The sequence below is a fragment of the Pristiophorus japonicus genome, chromosome 16, assembly GCF_044704955.1.
Source record: "Pristiophorus japonicus isolate sPriJap1 chromosome 16, sPriJap1.hap1, whole genome shotgun sequence".
NCBI lineage: Eukaryota > Metazoa > Chordata > Chondrichthyes > Pristiophoridae > Pristiophorus > Pristiophorus japonicus.
This window is the reverse complement of record NC_091992.1, coordinates 16,777,657-16,798,866: the sequence shown is the minus strand read 5'-3', so window position 1 is coordinate 16,798,866 and position 21,210 is coordinate 16,777,657. Positions and strand designations below refer to the sequence as shown.

At 43.7% G+C, this 21,210-nt stretch overlaps 1 protein-coding gene across 1 annotated transcript in view; it reads left to right on the top strand.

The window, feature by feature from the left end:
* The window catches only part of vps53 (VPS53 subunit of GARP complex), a 274,701-nt gene that overhangs the window by 183,516 nt on the left and 69,975 nt on the right, over window positions 1–21,210 (top strand). Inside the window, exons 17-18 of the mRNA XM_070857048.1 lie at window positions 4,832–4,910; window positions 6,877–7,025. Of these exons, the coding sequence (XP_070713149.1) occupies window positions 4,832–4,910; window positions 6,877–7,025 (228 nt within the window). The remainder of the gene's footprint in view (window positions 1–4,831; window positions 4,911–6,876; window positions 7,026–21,210) is intronic.

Below are 21,210 nucleotides of genomic sequence, written 5' to 3'. Positions count from 1 at the left end.
GATGACAATCTATTGGTACTTAAGAATTTAACCATAAGGCACTGCTTCACTGAGCGTGCTCTTCATCTTAAAGGAGCACCGCCTTTATTCTAAAGTTGTCGGGCTTTTTGCTCGTTTACGACGCACTTGATGTAGCGATTCACTTCACGCCAACAAATATTACTGCATAATGAAAATGCCATTGTGTTGCTTAGTGATGTCGTCACAACAAAAACTGCCGCGTGATTGTTTTGGCTCTTCCTGGTGAAAAGGTGGAGTGTCCCTTTTAAAGAAAGCATCCCATTTTACAGTAGGCGTTAGTAGTGGTTGTCCTTCTGGAGCAATCTAATTCTTTGTGCTGAAGCCATAGCCTATTTCAGTCAGGATGGAAAGTCCATGGATTACAGTAAGATGGTGCAAAGCCACAAATATTTCCTGCGCAGTTCTATCAGTTGGTCCGTTGTGAATGTCCAAGTGCCAAAATATTTCAATCATTTGGAGTTTATGAGGTACAGTTAATTTTGCTCACTGCTGCTCTTTGGGGAGTAAATCATATGGCGCCAACCGAATGGAACCTTCAGCTCTGCCAAATAGTTTTGGTCACAAATGTCTTCTTTTAACGGAGGGGTGGTACACAGTTGTTACATTTAAAGACACAAGAATATTCTGCTCGATTGGATTAGCCAAGAATGGACTACACACAATTAGATACACAGACAAAGTACAGTAGGGTGCATAGAATCCTGCAATGCAAGTGACTGATTTAGAACTAGCTCAAGCAGTTCAAGCCTTGACATTAATCTTTAGCTGATTGCTTATCAAGTTTCGTTAATAACTTACTCCACAAATTTAGTGCCTAGCCATTAATAATGAACAATTTCATTTTCATGCCTCCACAATGAAGATGTGGAGGTTATTTACAAAGTGTTAGTAACATTTTTGCCTGTCTGGACCAAGAGGTGCTTGTGGCATTAAGTGTCACCTTTCAGTTGTGCTCTAATGCGGCCAGCCCAGTGCAGTGTAAATGGTTGCTGCACTCTCTACTGTCGTTCTAGCCATGTGCATTAAATCGATATTGCATCCGTCTATTATGGAGCACAGTAAACATCCCTGGACACTAGCACATGAATCACAAAATCATACAGCTCATTGTCCCTGTGTTGGCTCTTTAATAGAGCAACACTTTCTCCCTGTCCCAAATTAATACTTCTGTCCCAACATTTTGTCTCCAATGTCCCCAGGCAAATACAATGTGGAACCTCACTGGCTTACCACTCTTTAAATATATTTATTTCCATTTTATTTTTTCTAAATTGTCTCTCCCCTTCAATCCCTCTGCTCCTATTCTCCCTGATCACATGTCTGCATTCACATGACCTTACCTGACTGGAAGGAAATACTTTTTTTCTGCCTTTAGCTCTGTATCTTTCCTTCAATAGGTGTTGTGTTTGCTGATAGTGGCACCCAGACTGTTTGTAGATCCTATCAGCAAGGGCAGCTTGACCTAGTCCATGCCTTAAAGCACTGCAATTGTGCAGAACATGCTTTCACTTTTGATGGAGTAATTCAGAGTTTCTCTAATTATCATCTAATTTGATGGTGTTCATCATTGTAGGCGGTCCCTCGAACGAGGATGACTTGCTTCCACGAGAGTTCAGATGTTTCAATGAAGGACCCGATGTTCCAGTCCTAAACTGCAGTTGAGGGGGTGGAAGGATGCCTGTGCATGGATTTTTTTTAACGTGTGGTGACCATTGCACATCAGCCACCACGCGGGCTTGACAGAGCTCGGCCTTTATCCAGTGGCAAGGATTAACCAGGACGACTGGAGACCTGCCCTGCTGCACGGACCTAGTACGCACACATATCAGTGTGGGCAGGTCTGTGCTGCCCCTGTGGCCTCGGCTCTTCTGGGCCCCGTATTCTCATTCGCTGCACCACTGCCACGATGTTCCAGGGCCCGGCGCTCCAGCTCTATAGCCCCGACCTGCGATGGTGTTCTCATCCAGGTCGGGGTTACATGCAGAATAAAAGTATATTTTCAAAGGGCTTTCTGCTCACCTTATGGGAATATCCTGTTGACATTGTAAACTGTGACCACTTCTGAGCTAAAACTGTGTTCAACCACCATACTCTGGAGTTTAGAAGAATGAGAGGTGATCTCATTGAAACATAAGATTTTGAAGTGGTTTTTTAGGGTAGATGCTGAGAGGTTGTTTTCCCTGGCTGGACAGTTTAGAACCAGGGGGCATAGTCTCAGGATAAGGAGTCGGCCATTTAGGACTGAGATGAGGAGGAATTTCTTCACTCAGAGGGTGGTGAATCTTTGGAATTCTCTGCCCCAGAGGGCTGTGGATGCTGAGTCGTTGAGTATATTCAAGGCTGAGATCGATAGATTTTTGGAGTCCAGGGGAATCAAGGGATATGGAAATCAGACGGGAAAGTGGAGTTGAGGGCGATGATTAGTCATGATCTTATTGAATGGCAGAGCAGGTTAGAGGGGCCGAATGGCCAACTCCTATTTATTTATTTTTTTATTGCATTACGCTGGGATAAATACACTGTCTAACTTTAACAGTGACTCGTCTATAAATTAGTGATTTAATTTTCTATAACTTTTCCATAAAGCCTTCAAATTGTTATGTTGAGCTCGTAACACTGTGCCTGCAGTGCAGTGTTAATGCACTGCAGTACTGCTTCACTGGCCAGGCAGTAGGTAGCATGGAAAGCTTCGAATTGCACAGTGTTGCATCAAACTAGATGAGAGAATTAATTGCCACAAAATAGATATTTTTCTGTACACAAGAATGCTTGACAATGGAATTAAGGAGGCATAATCTTTAAAATTAAAGCTAGGCCAGTTAGGAGTGAAATCAGGACACATTGTTTCACACATAGGGTAATGGAAATCTGGAACTCTTTCTCCTCTACCACCCCCACCCCTCCCACATCATGAAAGGCTGTCGATTCAATCCTTGATCAATTGAAAATTTCAAAACTGAAATTGCTATTTTTGTTGGGTAAAAGAATCGAGGGATTATGGAGAACATAAGAACATAAGAAATAGGAACAGGTGTCGGCCATACGGTCTCGAGCCTGCTCCGCCATTCAATATCATGGCTGATCTGATCATGGACTGAGCTCCACTTCCCTGCCCGCTCCCCATAACCCTTCTTCCCTTATCATTTAAGAAACTGTCTATTTCTGTCTTAAATTTATTCAATGTCCCAGCTTCCATAGCTCTCTGAGACAGCAAATTCCACAGATTTACAACCCTCAGAGAAAAAATTTCTCCTCATCTCTGTTTTAAATGGGCGGCCCCTTATTTCTAAGATCATGCCCTCTAATTCTAGTCTTCCCCCATCAGTGGAAACATCCTCTCTGCATCCACCCTGTCAAGCCCCCTCATAATCTTATATGTTTCGATAAGATCATCTCTCATTTTTCTGAATTCCAATGAGTTAGGGGCCCAACGTACTCAACCTTTCCTCATAAGTCAACCCCCTCATCCCCGGAACCAACCTAGTGAACCTTCTCTGAACTGCCTCCAAAGCAAGTATATCCTTTTGTAAATATGGAAACCAAAACTGCACGCAGTATTCCAGGTTTGGCCTCACCAATACCCCATGTCGTTGTATAGAAGAGGTGACTAAATGGAGTTGAGATACAGATCAGCCATGATTTATTGAATGGCAGAACAGGCTCAAGGAGCTGAATAGCCTAAAGCTGTTCCTCTATTCCTAAAGCATTGATTTGAAACCATTATAATTTAGAAGAGTGGTATGGAAGCTGTGGGCTGTATGGGGGTTCTCCCCTCTCTCCAAACATGCGTACAAAGAGAACACTCCAGGTATCCACTTTATTTAAAAGATATTTTTACATTCTACACTTAGTAGAATTTAGGGTTAGGGTGAAAGATCGGGAGGTAAATAACTCTCCCTCTCCACTGCTAACTACTTCCCACAATCTCCTCCTGCACCTTTTGCTGAAAATGCATAAAGATCATGGACATTTTTGTGCCCAACTTCAAGACAGTCCGCAATGCAGCTGCGGCCCCCTCACACCCCTCACACCCTCACTCTCCAAAAACCACATCTCCCCCATCTGCTCTCCACCCAACCGTGCTGACCTTTGTGATGCGCATCATACAATCAGATTAATTCCATGGTCCCACTCTACCGCTGGGGACTGTGCTGCCTTTGAGTGCAGCAGCTTCTTAGGAACGTGGCATTAGTCCAAAAAATGCAAGTTGTTGTAACATGTCATTTAGAAACACAAGCTGACAACTTAGACATTTGTAAACCAGCGTATGTAAAATTTAGAAACCCGAAGCTGAAAGGTGTATTCCATAAAAGTGTGTGAATGCTGGAGTCCAGAAGAGCCGAGGGCCCAGGGGCAACACGGGCCAGCCCACAATGCGGTATGTGTGCGCGCTCAGTTTGTGCAGTAGAACTGGTCTCCAGTTAGTCTTGGGTAATCCTTACCACTGGACCGAGACCTAGCTCTGTCAAGCCCGTGTGGTGGCTGGTGTGCAACGGCCACCACACGTTAAAAAAATCCACGCACAGACATCTTCCACCCTTCACGATGTAGTTCGGGATCTGGATCCTTCAGTGAAACATCTATGAACTCATCCCTTTTTGGCATGGATGCAAGTCATCCTCGCTTCGAAGGACTGCCTATGATGATGATGTAAATGCAAAACTAAATTGTGCTTTTGGAACTTTAAAAAATATATATTGATAATAGTGATTGGGGTGATTTGTACAGAATGTTCCAATTAACGGAGCTTCAGTTTATTTTATGTATTACCACATTATGTTTAATGAAGTTTTCCCATCTTGTGTTGCAGTGTAATTTCTAATAGTATCCAGCTGTTAGTTCAGGACTTGGATGCAGCCTGTGACCCCGCACTCACCGCTATGAGTAAAGTAGGTGCAAAATCTTGACTCAGTCACTCCCATCACAGATCTGCTGGATGCTGTTCAATATTGAAAAGCCGATGGGGGGTGGTTCTGTGATCTGGTGCTTCCAACGAGGAGCAGATCTTGGGAATTCTTAGCCGTGCAACCAACAATTTTCCTAGATGTACTAGGAGAGCGAGCGAGCACCATTCCCAGCTTGGAGCATCCGATTGGTGAATCACCCACATTGTTTTCTTGTGACAACTTTGATGCATTGCATTCATATGATCGCACACATATATTTTTTTTTTAATGTGTTCATTTGATGTGGCCGTCGTTGGCAAAGCCAACATTTATTGCCCATCCCTAATTACCCTCGAAAAGGTTGGGGTTGAGCCGCCTTCTTGAACCGCTGCAGTCCGTGTAGATAATTTGTTGTAGCAGTTTGGTACAACTGAGTGGCTCGCTCGGTCACTTCAGAGAGAATAAGAGTCAACCACATTGTTGTGGGTCTGGAGTCGCATATAGGCCAGACCAGTAAGGGCGGCAGATTTCCCTTCCTGAAGGACATTAATGAACCAGATGGGTTTTTAACGACAATCCGGTAGTTTCATGGTCACCATTACTGATGCCAGATTTTTAATTGCAGATTTATTTAATTAACTGATATTAAATTCCCCAGCTGCCACGGAGGGATTTGAACTTGGATCTTTGGTACAAGCCTCTCGATAACCACTATGCTACCGTACCTGATATATTGTACATCTGTCTCTAATAATGTTACAAGCGTGACCCAGTTGGTAGCGCTGTCTCACCATTGGGTCAGAGAATTGTGGATACGAACCCCAAGGGCGTTTGAGCTCATCATATAGGCTGACACCCCAAAAATGCTGCATTTTTTTCAAAGGAGTTTTTTTTGGGTGAGACATTAAAACAACTTCCTGTCAACCTGTTCCTGTGGTTCAGATGGACAATAAAGATGCCCTGGCACTATTCGCAGTGGAGATGGAGTTCACCCAAATGCTATGGCCACCAAACCTGCCTCAGAAAATAACAGATTAACTCACGATTCATCCCATTGCTGACTGTGGGATATTGCTGGCACAATATGGCTGTCATTGCACTTCGAAAACAAATTTGTTCTATGAAGCACTTTGAGATTGCTTTGCTGTGCTAAGTTGGTATATAAATGCAAGTGTTTTAATTTAATATACAGGTTGGGCGTCCGAAATCAGGAGTTCCGAAATTCGAAATGTTCTGGAATCCGGACGCCGGGCCGATCCGTGGTGGGGTCCGGAATCCGGAAAATGTTCCGAAATCCAGATATTTTTAAAAACCGATTACCGAGTTGGGCCTAGGGAGGGGGAAACACACATTTTTTTCAATCCATAAAACAAAAAATAAAAATTCACAAAACCCTTACCTACTAATTCCCTGAAAAAGAATTTAAAAATAAAACCTTTAACTTACCTTTTTTGCAAGTCTTCAACGCAGATTTTCCCCAGCCGCCGATCCCTGACCCGCTCCCGAACCCGGAACCGTCGGCACCCCCACTCCGCCGCTGGACTTCACAGACCCTCTCCCCCGGACTCCCCGGGCCCCCTCCTCCGGCCTCGCCACCAGACTCCCCAGGCCCCCTCCCCCCAGTCTCCCCCCTCCCCCAAGCCGGACTCGCCGCCGGACTCCCCAGGCCCCCTTCCCCGGACTCCCCAGGCACCACTCCCCCCTTTCCCCTCCCCCTTCCCCCCCACGTTAGCTCGGCCATGAGGTCTCTCGACTCTGGACGTCGGAAACGCGTTCCGAAATCCGGAACAGCCTTAGTCCCAAGGTTTCCGGATTTCGGACAATCCACCTGTACTACAGATGAAATAATGAAACTGACTAAACTGCTGCTGCAAATATTTTCACAAGTGATTCAGTTATATTTTTGAGATATTTTTTGGTTTATTTTTTTTTTAATATTGTAGAAATTTATATATTGTATTCCTTCTAGATGCCATGGCAAAACGTGGAACATGTGGGTGATCAGAGTCCATACGTCACATCTATAATCCTCCATATCAAACAGAATGTGCCTATCATCCGAGATAACCTTGCCTCCACTCGCAAGTACTTCACACAGTTCTGCATCAAATTTGTCAAGTAAGCATTGTGTTCCCTTGATGTGGTCATTTACATCTTCAGCTTCATTACAACCACAACAACAACTTGTATTTATGCTGCGCCTTTAACATAGTAAAACATCCCAAGTTGTTTCGCAGGAGCAGTATAAAACAAAATTTGGCATCGGACCACATGAGATATTGGGGCATTGGTCATAGAGGTAGATTTTAAGGAGTGTCTTAAAGGAGGAAAAAGGTGTCTAGGGAAGGAATTCCAGGGCTTAGGGCTTTGCAGCTGAAGACACGGCCACCAATTGTTGACCGATTAAAATCAGGGGTGCTCAAGAGGCCAGAATTAGAGGAGCGCAGATATCTCTGAGGGTTTTGGGGCTGGAGGAGGTTGCAGAGATAGGGAGAGGGGTGAGGCCATGAAGGGATTTGAAAACAAGGATGAGAATTTTAAAATCGAGGATATTTTCCTGAGGTAGTCTTGCGGTGAGGATAAACAGAACTACTGCTGCGTGATGAATAAGTCAAGTTACATTTTTTACTGGATGGGATTCAGGGGTTTTTTTTCCAGGTCTTTTGGGAGTTTGTGTTCTGTGATTCTATCCAGTATTTCTGTGAAAATCGATGTCTTTGATAAAGAATGTCTCCAGAATAACTGGTATGGGAAAGGAAACTTAATTGGCAGCTATTTGTACTGGATGAAAATGAAAACAGCAACAGGTTCACTTTACTGTGTGCTTTGGAATAATGTACTTTAAGAATATCAATCAATCTTTTCCCAAAAAAATGCAATTTCAACATTTACAAATTAACTAACAAAACCCGAAACTTGCCACACAATGCAGTGCTTAATACCAGCATGTTATGGTTGTTGTACCCCAGGGTTAGGAAATTATAGCCAGATACAGTGGGGGATACCATTTATTTTAAACAGTTTGGGAAACACCTGTCTGGATAAGTGATTCAAATAACCAATCCCATATTAACTCCACTATTGTACCAAAGTAAATGTTAATTCAGCACAGAAACTGATATATGGCAGGATGAAGTAATTATACTCACTGAGATCCAATCAATTTAGTTAAGTGTTGCTCCGAGGGACTGAGTGTGCTAATGATGGTTCAAACTGAATAACTGATGTTTGTTTTAGCTTAGGATTTTACTCAACAATGTAAATGGGAGAAAAAAATTAAGAGTTTTTTTTTGGAGGAGGTCACACTATAGTGGCAACTCAAAGTTCTCCTGCTTTCTGGGTCAAGTTCTCGCAATGACCGCTATAAAACAAAATGCTGGTCATTCACTGGTCATTCATCTCATGGTCATTTGCTGTGTGCAAAATTTGTGCGATGTTCACTTACTGTGTCAGCTGTGGCTCAGTGGGTAGCACACTCATCTCTGAATCAGTAGGTTGTGAGTTCAAGCCCCACTTCAGGGACTTGAGCACAAAAATCTAGGCTGATGCTCCAGTGCAGTGCTGAGGGAGTGCTGCACTGTCAGAGGTGCCATCTTTCAGATGAAACGTCAAACAGTTCTGCTCTCAGGTGGACGTAAAAGATCCCATGGCACCATTTCGAAGAAGAACAGGGGAGTTAACCCGATGTTCTGGCCAATATTTATCCTTCAATCAACAGCACAAAACCAGATTTTTTTTTTTGGTCATTATCACATTGCTGTTTATGGGAGCTTGCTGTGGGCAAATTGGCTGCCACGTTTCCTACATTACAAAGTGACTATACTTTAAAGGCACTTCATTGGCTGTAAAGCACTTTGTGACCTCCTGAGGTCATGAAAGGCGCTATATAAATGCAAGTCTTTTTACAAAACAGTGACTCACTGTATGTGAAGCACTTTGGGTTTCAAAGATGTGTAAGGCACAATATAAATGCAAGTTTAGTTTCTTTCTAACTAAATGTAAGCAGAAAACTAGATTTTACTTCAAGAAGAAATGGTTTAATTCTAGACCTAGTCAGATTGACAGCTGAAAGCTTCTAGGATACTTGGGTGGGCTGTGTGACTCAATTTTGATTGACAACATTTAACCGAATCTTTTGAAAAGATATATAAATTAGTGGAAGGTATTACACCTGAAAGAAGTTTTAATCCAATAGACCTCAGGCAAAAAATGAAAAAGCCCTGTTAAAGAATTACTGTGGATTCATGATCAGCTTGTGCATTTTGAAGCTGTCAGCGGTTGATCAGCCCTGGCCAGAACTAGATGCCCTCGGGAACCATTAAGAATAAGCACGAACTGTTGTAGCGCGCTGTCCAGTAGCTACTGTTTGAATCATTTTATGGCTGCCTACCAGTCCAGTTTAAACTGCTTGCTTTAAAACAGCAAGTATTTGTTACGCTAAGCATCTCCTGTGTGTATACAGTGCACTCTGTTAAGAATGAATCTGATTTTATACCAGATGTGCGGCTGGAAATGCGGAAATATTTTTCATATTTCCGTACTTGGGAAATCACCATTATTCAGCCGGATCAATTCCTGCTGCTTTCTCAGTTCTTGCTGCATTCAAATGCAAACCCGTGATGTTCAAAGTTATGTGAATGGAATCTTACCTGCTAACAAATTGCATTAGAAGCAGGCTTATTGGAGACCTCTATGTCCCTTATCCCCCTCGTGTTTTCTCTGCACCTACCACAATGTGTGTATTCCCTCTGTCTACTTAGCTCACCTACTCCAGTGACTCACTCAAAATTTCCACTAATGGTCAATGTCAACAATAATAACTTGTATTTATATAGCGCCTTTAATGTAGTGAAACGTCCCAAGGCGCTTCATGGGAGTGTTATGAGACACAAAATTTAACACCAAGCCACATAAGGAGAAATTAGGACACGTAACCAAAAGCTTGGTCAAAGAGGTAGGTTTTAAGGAGGAAAGAGAGGCAGAGAGGTTTAGGCAGGGAGTTCCAGAGCTTGGGGCCTAGGCAACAGAAGGCATGACCACCAATGGTTGAGCGATTATAATCAGGGATGCTCAAGAGGGCAGAATTAGAGGAGTGCAGACATCTCTGGGGGGATTGTGGGGCTGGAGGAGATTACAGAGATAGGGAGGGGCGAGGCCATGGAGGGATTTGTAAACAAGGATGAGAATTTTGAAATCGAGGCATTGCTTAACCGGGAGCCAATGTAGGTCGGCAAGCACAGGGGGTGATGGGTGAGCGGGATGTTGCATTATTTTATCCTTTCTTGTTGGTTTTATTTACAGACACCCCTGAAATTTGGAGGCTCATTTCTGTTTATTGCTATTTGGGGAACGATCATACCTTGATTATCTGCTGTCCTGGTTATCTTTGTTATTTGTATTATACTTGTCTTCAGTCATGTCCCGCGGTATTGCTGTACCGAACATGTCGGACCATGATTTGGGACTGTTGATCATTGGCCAGTTTCCATTATCCATAGGCCAGTCACCTCCATAATGGTGGATAGTGGAAGTTCCACTGTATGTGTGATTTCCCTTTATCAGACAGAACATTCTTTAAGTTATCAAATGAAACTTGAACATGCCCAAATGTTTTTTAATTCCATCATGAGCATGCCACGTAACCGGATGAATACAGGCATTGCTTGGTTGCTCCACTCCTATTCAGAATACCATTGCACCAGTAAATGACACAGAATGTGAGAATGCAGGATGTCCAAATCAATACAGTCTGACTTCAGTGCTGAGCTGACTCGCTGCTAAAGTTTTGTGCTAATAGGGTACTGTCCTCTTGGCTGGTACCACCATATCATCCTTGTCTTTAGCAGGTAAATAATGTTCAACTTGGTAAACAAAGCTTTTCCTAATAAAGACAGAACAAGCAAGAAACACTCAACAGGTCAGGTAGCATCCGAGCAGTGAACACACAGTTGTTCCAGGTATGGATCCTTCATCAGTTCCCGCTCTCGTGCTCTGCTGTCTCGCCCTCTCCCTCCTTTCTACTAAGATCTATTACAATCCCACCGATTCCCACAACTACCTAGATTATACGTCTCATCCTGCCTCCAGTCAGGGCCCCATTTCCTTCTCCAAGTTCACTCCTTTTTCCTCATCTGAGGATTCGCCTCCACTGAGTCGATCCCATTTCCCGTGTTGATGCCTGAGCCATTCCCACCGCCTCCCTCTCAGAATTGTTATGGGGTCTCCCGAGTCCTCACCTTCCATCCCACCAGCCTCCGTATTTGACAGATCATCATCTGCCATTTATGCCATCTCCAGAATGATCCCATCACCAAAACACATTTTCCCTTCCTCTCTGTTTTCAAGCATGCCCTCCGTGACACTCCATCCATTTTTCCATCACCTCTACCACCTGCGTTCTTTCCCAAACACCAGATGCAATAGCAGCCTATTCACCTCCTGATCTATCTTTCATATTTATGCTTCTGTTGCCTTTTTTTCCACTTGGAACATCTCTCTCATTTCTTCACCTGTGTGGCCCATTCACTTTGATGCAGTTGATTGACATTATTTAATTTGTGAGAAATGATGTTAAAAGCTTTATAGATGTGTATTTTATAATTATGTTTACAAATATCAGAGGTCAGGCTAGCGTGCTGGTATTAGCTAAATCAATCAAGAATTTCTGATCATGTCATAAACTGCAAAGCTTCAGGCGCTCCTGAATCTCAGCTGATACTGCAATTGAAATGAGCCTTGCTATCACGGTCAACTCCTTGTTTTGCACATTGAATCTTTTTTGTTACTCTAAGTTCCTGGTTATTTCTCCCCCACCACTCCTGACATTGGGGGCAGTTCCATGTGTGCTTCCTTTATAGTGGGCAGACTGTCCAACTATAGAGAAAATCATTGCCTCATTCTTGCTGTTCAACATCTGGAATAAACTTCCAGATAGATTCTTGGAAACACAACCTGGAATCATTTTATGAAACAATGGGTGGGGAGCGGAGGGATTTGGATCTCTTTGGATGGATAAGCTATGATGGGATGAATGGCCTTCCTTATCCATAATTATCTTGTGACCTTATATGTTCCTTAACATAGAAACATAGAAAATAGGTGCAGGAGTAGGCCATTCGGTCCTTCGAGGCTGTACCGCCATTCAATGAGTTCATGGCTGAACATGCAACTTCAGTACCCCATTCCTGCTTTCTTGCCATACCCCTTGATTCCCCCTAGTAGTAAGGACTACATCTAACTCCTTTTTGAATATATTTAGTGAATTGGCCTCAACAACTTTCTGTGGTAGAGAATTCCACAGGTTCACCACTCTCTGGGTGAAGAAGTTTCTCCTCATCTCGGTCCTAAAAATGCCTTACCCCTTATCCTTAGACTGTGGCCCCTGGTTCTGGACTTCCCCAACATTGGGAACATTCTTCCTGCATCTAACCTGTCTAAACCCATCAGAATTTTAAACGTTTCTATGAGATCCCCTCTCATTCTTCTGAACTCCAGTGAATAAAGCCCAGTTGATCCAGTCTTTCTTGATATGTCAGTCCCGCCATCCCGGGAATCAGTCTGGTGAACCTTCGCTGCATTCCCTCAATAGCAAGAATGTCCTTCCTCAAGTTAGGAGACCAAAACTGTACACAATACTCCAGGTGTGGCCTCACCAAGGCCCTGTACAATTGTAGTAACACCTCCCTGCCCCTGTACTCAAATCGCCTTGCTATGAAGGCCAACATGCCATTTGCTTTCTTAACCGCCTGCTGTACCTGCATGCCAACCTTCAAAGACTGATGTACCATGACACCCAGGTCGCGTTGCACCTCCCCTTTTCCTAATCTGTCACCATTCAGATTATAGTCTGTGTCTCTGTTTTTACCACCAAAGTGGATAACCTCACATTTATCCACACTATACTTCATCTGCCATGCATTTGCCCACTCACCTAACCTATCCAAGTCACTCTGCAGCCTCATAGCATCCTCCTCGCAGTTCACACTGCCACCCAACTTCGTGTCATCCGCAAATTTGGAGATACTACATTTAATCCCCTCGTCTAAATCATTAACGTACAATGTAAACAGCTGGGGCTCCAACACAGAACCTTGTGATACCCCACTAGTCACTGCCTGCCATTCTGAAAAGTACCCATTTACTCCTACTCTTTGCTTCCTGTCTGCCAACCAGTTCTCAATCCACGTCAGCACACTACCCCCAATCCCATGTGCTTTAACTTTGCACATTAATCTCTTGTGTGGGACCTTGTCGAAAGCCTTCTGAAAGTCTAAATACACCACATCAACTGGTTCTCCCTTGTCCACTCTACTGGAAACATCCTCAAAAAATTCCAGAAGATTTGTCGAGCATGATTTTCCTTTCACAAATTCATGCTGACTTGGACCTATCATGTCACCTCTTTCCAATTGCGCTGCTATGACATCCTTAATAATTGATTCCATCATTTTACCCACTACCGATGTCAGGCTGACCAGTCTATAATTCCCTGTTTTCTCTCTCCCTCCTTTCTTAAAAAGTGGGGTTACATTGGCTACCCTCCACTCCATAGGAACTGATCCAGCGTCTATGGAATGTTGGAAAATGACTGTTAATGCATCCACTATTTCCAAGGCCACCTCCTTAAGTACTCTGGGATGCAGTCCATCAGGCCCTGGGGATTTATCGGCCTTCAATCCCATGAATTTCCCCAACACAATTTCCTGACTAATAAGGATTTCCCTCAGTTCCTCCTTCTTACTAGACCCTCTGACCCCTTTTATATCCGGAAGGTTGTTTGTGTCCTCCTCAGTGAATACTGAACCAAAGTACTTGTTCAATTGGTCTGCTATTTCTTTGTTCCCTGTTATGACTTCCCCTGATTCTGACTGCAGAGGATCTACATTTGTCTTTACTAACCTTTTTCTCTTTACATATCTATAGAAACTTTTGCAGTCCATCTTAATATTCCCTGCAAGCTTCCTCTCGCACTCTATTTTCCCTGCCCTAATCAAACCCTTTGTCCTCCTCTGCTGAGTTCTAAATTTCTCCCAGTCCCTGGGTTCACTGCTATTATTTCTGGCCAATTTGTATGCCACTTCCTTGGCTTTAATATTATCCCTGATTTCCCTTGATAGCCACGGTTGAGCCACCTTCCCTTTTTTATTTTAAGCCAGACAGGGATGTACAATTGTTGTCGTTCATCCATGCGGTCTCTAAATGTCTGCCATTGCCCATCCAATGTCAACCCCTTAAGTATCATTCGCCAATCTATCCTAGCCAATTCACGCCTCATACCTTCAAAGTTACCCTTCTTTAAGTTCTGGACCATGGTCTCTGAATTAACTCTTTCATTCTCCATCCTAATGTAGAATTCCACCATATTATGGTCACTCTTTCCCAAGGGGCCGCGCACAACAAGATTGCTAATTAATCCTCTCATTACACAACACCCAGTCTAAGATGGTCTCCCCCCTAGTTGGTTCCTCGACATATTGGTCTAGAAAACCATCCCTTATGCACTCCAAGAAATCCTCCTCCACCGTATTGCTTCCAGTTTGGTTAGCCCAATCTATATGCATATTAAAGTCACCCATGATAACTGCTGCACCTTTATTGCATGCACCCCTAATTTCCTGTTTGATGCCCTCCCCAACATCACTACTACTGTTTGGAGGTCTGTACATAATTCCCACTAACGCTTTTTGCCCTTTGGTGTTCTGCAGCTCTAACCATATAGATTTCACATCATCCAAGCTAATGTCCTTCCTAACTATTGCATTAATCTCCTCTTTAACCAGCAATGCTACCACACCTCCTTTTCCTTTTATTCTATCCTTCATGAATTTTGAATACCCATGGATGTTGAGTTTCCAGCCCTGATCATCCTGGAGCCATGTCTCTGTAATCCCAATCACATCATATCTGTTAGCATCTATTTGCACAGTTAATTTGTTCATCTTATTACGGATACTCCTTGCATTAAGACACAAAGCCTTCAGGCTTGTTTTTTTTTAACACCCTTTGTCCTTTTAGAATTATGATGTAGTGTGGCCCTTTTTATTTCTTGCCTTTGTTTACTCGGCCTTCCATTATTGCTTTTTACCTTTCTACATCTGTTTCTGACTCCATATTACTTCGCCCTATCTCGCTGCATAGGTTCCCATCCCCCTGCCATATTAGTTTAAACACTCCCCCGAAATGCATTAGCAAATGTTACCCCCAGGACATCAGTTCCAGTCCTGCCCAAGTGCAGACCGTCCCTTTTGTACAGGTCCCACTTCCCCCAGAACTGGTTCCAATATCCCAGGAATTTGAATCCCTCCCTCTTGCACCACTGCTCAAGCCACGTATTTATTCTAACTATCCTGCTCCCTCTACTCTGATTAGCACGTGGCACTGGTAGCAAGCCAGAGATTACTACCTTTGAGGTCCTACTTTTTAATTTAACTCCTAGCTCCCTAAATTGAATTTGTAGGACCTCTTCCCACTTCTTGCCTATATCTTTGGTACCTACATGTACCACGACAACTGGCTGTTCACCCTCCCTCTCCAGAATGCTCTGCAGCCGCTCCGAGACATCCTTGACCCTTGCACCAGGGAGGCAACATACCATCCTGGAGTCTTGGTTGCGGCTGCAGAAACTCCTATCTATTCCCCTTACAATAGAGTCCCCTATCACTATAGCTCTCCCTCTCTTTTTCCCGCCCTTCTGTGCAGCAGAGCCACCCACGGTGCCATGAACCTGGCTGCTGGTGCCTTCCCCTGGTAAGTCATCTCCCCCAACAGTATCCAAAACTGTATATCTGTTTTGAAGGGAGATGACCGCAGGGGACTCCTGCACTACCTTCCTGCTCTTGCCTTGTCTCTTGGTCACCCATTCACTATCTGTCCTAACCCTTACCTGCGGTGTGACCAACTCACTAAGTGTGCTATCCACAGCGTTCTCAGCATCGCGCATGATCCAGAGTGAGTCCATCCGCAGCTCCAGTGCCATCATGCGGTCTGTCAGGAGCTGCAGCTGGACACACTTCCCGCACACATAGTAGTCAGGGACACTGGAAGTGTCCTTGACTTCCCACATAGCACAGGAGGAGCATGACATGGGTCCGAGCTCTCCTGTCATGACTTAACCCTTAAATTAATTTACTTACTAAAATTTACTTAAACACCAAACAGCTACTTAGTAGTTCGCTGCCAATTAAACCAATCTAAAAGAGAGTTATACTTACCAGTCGAACAGCCAACCACTTACCAGCTTGGCTGTGACGTCACCTCTCGATTTCGCACCCCTCTATCTTTGTCTGCAACTGGTTGGGCTGGTCTCTGGGCCTCCGTCTCCTACTCTCGCACTCCTTATCAGCTGCTCTAGTGTCAGCACTGGTCGGAAAAACAAGACAAAACAGCACCTGCCACCCCCGCTTACGTTCACTCCCTCCTCCACCGGTGCACTATGGCTGCGGTGTGTACCATCGACAAGACGCACTGCTGCAACTCACACAAGCTCCTCCGTCAGCACCTCTCTAACCCGTGACCTCTACCACCTAGAAGGACAGGGGCAGCAGGTTCATGGGAATACCATCACCTGCAAGTTCCCCTCCAAGTCACACACCATCCTGACTTGGAATTACATCGCCGTTCCTTCATCGTCGCTGGGTCAAAATCCGGGAACTCCCTCCCTAACAGCACTGTGGGTGTAGCTTCACCTCACGGACTGCAGCGGTTGAAGAAAGCGGCTCACCACCACCTTCTCGAGGGCAATTAGGGATGGGGAATAAAATGCTGGCTTAGCCAGCAATGCCCAAATGGCATGAATAAATTTTTTTTTAAAGCAGGACCTCTACCCTGGAATGATCAGGCCAATTTTAAGACCCATAATGCTGGCCCAGCTGAGATAAGCTAACTCTGCCTAGATTGGGAATCAAATCTGGGAACTCTAGTAAGACAAAAACTTTATCACTGAGTCAACGGGAGGTTGTAAGTTTCTAACTTTATTCAAAAATTTTTTTTTAATGTAAATGCTGCTCACCATTTTGTTTCCATTTTGTGTTTGCCAGCCAGTACCATTTTGCAAATAATTGATATAGAAGTTTTGCCATAGTCTTCGGTTCAGACCTGTTTAAAAATCGCGTGCGCCACACAGAACTGATGTGGCTTTTTAATGAGCTTCGTTCTTGCTTTGCCAAGTTCTTGAGGATAGTTTCAAGAAGAATAACCTGGATTATTTTCTTTTCAAAGTGGTTTTGCATTTTGGAATGTGGCCTGGCATACTTGTTCAAGGGCAGGTGGTTCAGACTTGTCCCAGGAACTTTGCGTGTTCTGCTCAGGCATGCGAGCAGCTATTGTACTTCAGTTTTACAGCTGACACAAGCTGAACATGTAACTTCAGATTTTCTTCCTGTCTTTTCCCTTCATTCCCTCCCTCAATATTTTGCAACTGCAAGTTTCCTGCAGCTTGAAATGGGTGTCGGTGGGTCACTAACAGGTCTTGTTGCGCCATATCTGTATGTATGGACTGTTTGGGACTTCGGATTTCACTGAGCAACTTGCACCAGTCAGATATTCTAAATTGTGGGCACCATTGTTGAAACATTCTCTTTCTTACAAGACGTCCCAGTTTGTACACGAGATCTAACACATTTTGCTGTTTTCGGTGATACAGTAAATTCCATACCAGGAGTTTGAACTCCGTTTAGGCTGCCACTTCAATACAGTATTGAGGGAGAGCTGTATTGTCAGAGCTTGTGTCTTGTTTTTTAGACGCTAAACATAGGCTTGCTCGTGTAGTTCCGGTGAATGAAATCGATCCAATATTCGAAGGAGTTTAGGGTTGTTTCCCCGTGTCCTAGCCAACATTCTTCCTGCACACCAGTAAACCAGTTAGCGAGGTCATTTGCCTGATTGTTGTTTGTGGGATCTCACTATACCCAACATGGCTGCCATGTCTGCTTGTGCAGCAGTGACTGGATGCTAAAGCAGTGACTGGATGCTAAAGAAAATGCTCTGAGAATTTTCTGAGTGTTGTAATAAATCACCATATAAATGCAAGTGTTTCTTTTCGCGATGCTTTCTTAACTAAATTATGTTACAGCCTTTTTTTTTAAAAAAAAACTATTTTTAAAGCATGCAGATTGAAAAAAAATAATTTAAAGAATGTTAAGTTCAGTAGTTTTCGAGGCCTGTGTTGATACCAGTTTTATTTTCATGCTCGCCATAAGGGTATATCATCGGTTTGAGAGGTGGCGTGATTGGAACATTTGGAGTTCTTAATCTGTTACCAGGATAAGCAGATCAGTTTCATGCTTGGCAAGATGTTGGCAGGATACAGTTCATGGTCTTAATCATCGTACTATTTGTGAAGGGCTTCAGAGATGGGTGGTCTCTTCAGCAATTGCAATTTCAATTCATTCGTGTTCAGCCACTGTGCTGAAACCAACCTGAACAGTTGGATCACCTAATACCATAGTGGCCAGGCACTTGTTTCAGATCTCCATAATTGCTCCATTGTCTCTGGGCACAAGTCAGAGCTGCAACAAGCCAGTGTAATAGAAGAGGGAAAGACCAGTGACAATATGGCCCCTATTTTCCCCAATAAAAATTTCTGGCGTCCACTTACCTTTCCGTATGTTTTTCTCACCACCGTCAATCAGTCCCCCCCCCCCCGAAAAAAACGTCAGTTTCCCCGAACTGAAAACTATTTTTAGCGCCGCGCTACCCGAGTCCATTTTGGGGGGGGCGGAGCTTACAGTGTGCGCCGAAAATTCACTGCGCATGCGTTTTAAAAAAAAACTCACTGTGCATGTGCCGTATAAAAAAAATTCAGCACGCATGGAGGACCGTCGGCCAGGGATAGCAACGGGTTGGGTCGGCTGCGTTGAAAAGTTTCTCTCCGAAGGAAAAGCCTACTCTGGATGTTTTTTTGAAGGCTCTTGATGTGGTGCTTTCCCTGCAGTTTGGGAGAAGAGGCTACTCTGTATCTTTGTGATGTGGCTGGAAGTATCTCTGACAATTTGGATGGAGTCGGAACTTCGAGGGAAAAGGCTGCTCGGGAAGATTTGTTTTAAATTTGCTTGCAGTTTTCTCACCCATGGAAGAGGCTTAACAGTAAGTTTTATTTCGGCTGGTTTACTTTTAACCTCTAGTTATTTGCTCCAAAAAGCGTGGAGGCCCTTTGGCCAGGGATAGGAGCGAGCCAGCGCTGATTTCATAGAGTGAAGGTAGGGTTTTTACAAACGGTCTTCAATGTCTTTGTGCGCGGTTTTTAATAAAAACGGTGGTGGGGAAAATGGCTTTAATGGCCAGAAACGGCGCGTAAACACCTTTTTAACGTACACCAACGCCAGAATATATGGTGCCAAAAGTTCTGGCGCTGATAGTCGGCCCATGCATTGGGGAAACTTAGAAGTGCCCATCCACACCAGAAAAATCGCTGGAATGCTGGGGGAAATAAGGGGTCTTTGTCCCATAGAAATGTTATGCAGACACGGTAAAATCACAATTACAAGTTACTTTCCAACTCATGGGTTTGTCCAGCAGGAAGCTGAGTGATTAGGCGGAAAATATCACCACTAAAGTCATACCCATGAGTTCAGCAGCAACAAATGGACAAATTTGACGAAAGCCAAGTGCAAACTGTGGGAGTTTGGGAAAGCTTGGAAATATAATTTAAAAGCTTGTGTGCTTTTACCGAGGATTTGGACTTGTCCGTTGAGATCTGATCTGCAAATCAGTCAACTAGAGATCTCTGCTTATTGTCGAAGGTGATGACTTAATGGATCATTGTCTTAACATTTAACTGATGTAAAAGTTCATAAATGGTCCTAACAAGGCTTTAAACACAATTGATTTTTTAAATAAATCTCTTTTTGAATTCTGCCCCCACAGACTAACTATAGAGTATCATGCTGTGTTGAAACATTTATTATTGTTTAGTCTGTGCCTTTAAAAGTGGGAGTTACTCCTTTTCTTGCTTGATTATATTTTGCTGGAAATCTCTGAAATGTGCAATCGTCGGCACGAAGTGGAAATAAGGAGGGCTGTTCACATCCACTTTCTTATATCAGTAGCGCGTAGATTTTATCAGTCTGGTTGGATCACTTTGGAGTTGTGGTTCATTATTTGTGTCGAGTCCCCCGCCAGCCCCCTCCGCCCACCCTTTTCCTCCTTTCAATTCATTTTGCTTTCGAGTGGAAGGTCTGCTTGCCTTCTGTGACTGTTGTTGCTGGATAAAGGCGGTGTGCAGTATGGAGTCCTGGATTCTAGAAACTTATTGCCCCCTGTGACAGCGGCTCTGAAATGATTAACGGTCTGAATGTCTACAGTCTGATAGCCTATTAATTTTTATGGCGGAACCTATTGTGCCTGTGACTAAGTTCCGCTGTTATTTTCTTTTGAAGTGCAAAATTGCAACAGAAAAAATCCACAAAGGAGGAAATATATATTTCATTGCGCGGAGATTAACACATTAAGTACTGAATTTCTATGAAGTCCAATCAAACAAATTGAAACGATAAAGTAAAGAAATGTGACCTGTCGATAATTGTTCCCAAATGTGGCCGACCTGTGCAGTTACAGAACATTCAGCATTCAACATTCAGAGGCGAGATGAGATGACATTTATTTACACAGCAATTTAAGATGATCTGCAATGCGCTGCCTGAAAGGGTGGTGGAAGCAGATTCAGTAATAACTTTCAAAGGGGAATTGGAGAAATTTGCAAGGCTATGGGGAACAAGCTGAGAAATGGGATTAATTGGATAGCTCCTTTCAAAGGGACGTCACAGGCATGATGGGCCGAATTATCCCCTTCTGTGTTGTATCATTCTATGTCTATTGGCAATACCAACATCAGATGCAAAATCTGCATGAAAAAAGACTTCAAATCATTTGGAAACAAACACGATTCCTAAATCATTTAGGCCCAAAAGCACATGAAGGGAAGAGTATCCATGTTGGCTCTTTGAATGTGCTTGTGTTGAATTGCATTAACTAGAAACATGGAATGTTCCTGCGATCGCAGTACAATCGGAAACTTGTTACAGGTTTATCTTGTTTGTGAAGCAGGGTCGGAATTCACATTTTCAGCACTAGCTTTATGTTCATGGTCATCATAGGCAGTCCCTCGGAATCGAGGAAGACTTGCTTCCACTCTTAAAATGAGTCCTTAGGTGGCTGAACAGTCCAATACAAGAACCACAGACCCTGTCACAGGTGGGACAGATAGTCGTTGAAGGAAAGGGTGGGTGGGACAGGTTTGCCGCACGCTCTTTCCGCTGCCTGCGCTTGATTTCTGCATGCTCTCGGCGATGAGACTCAAGTCGCTCGG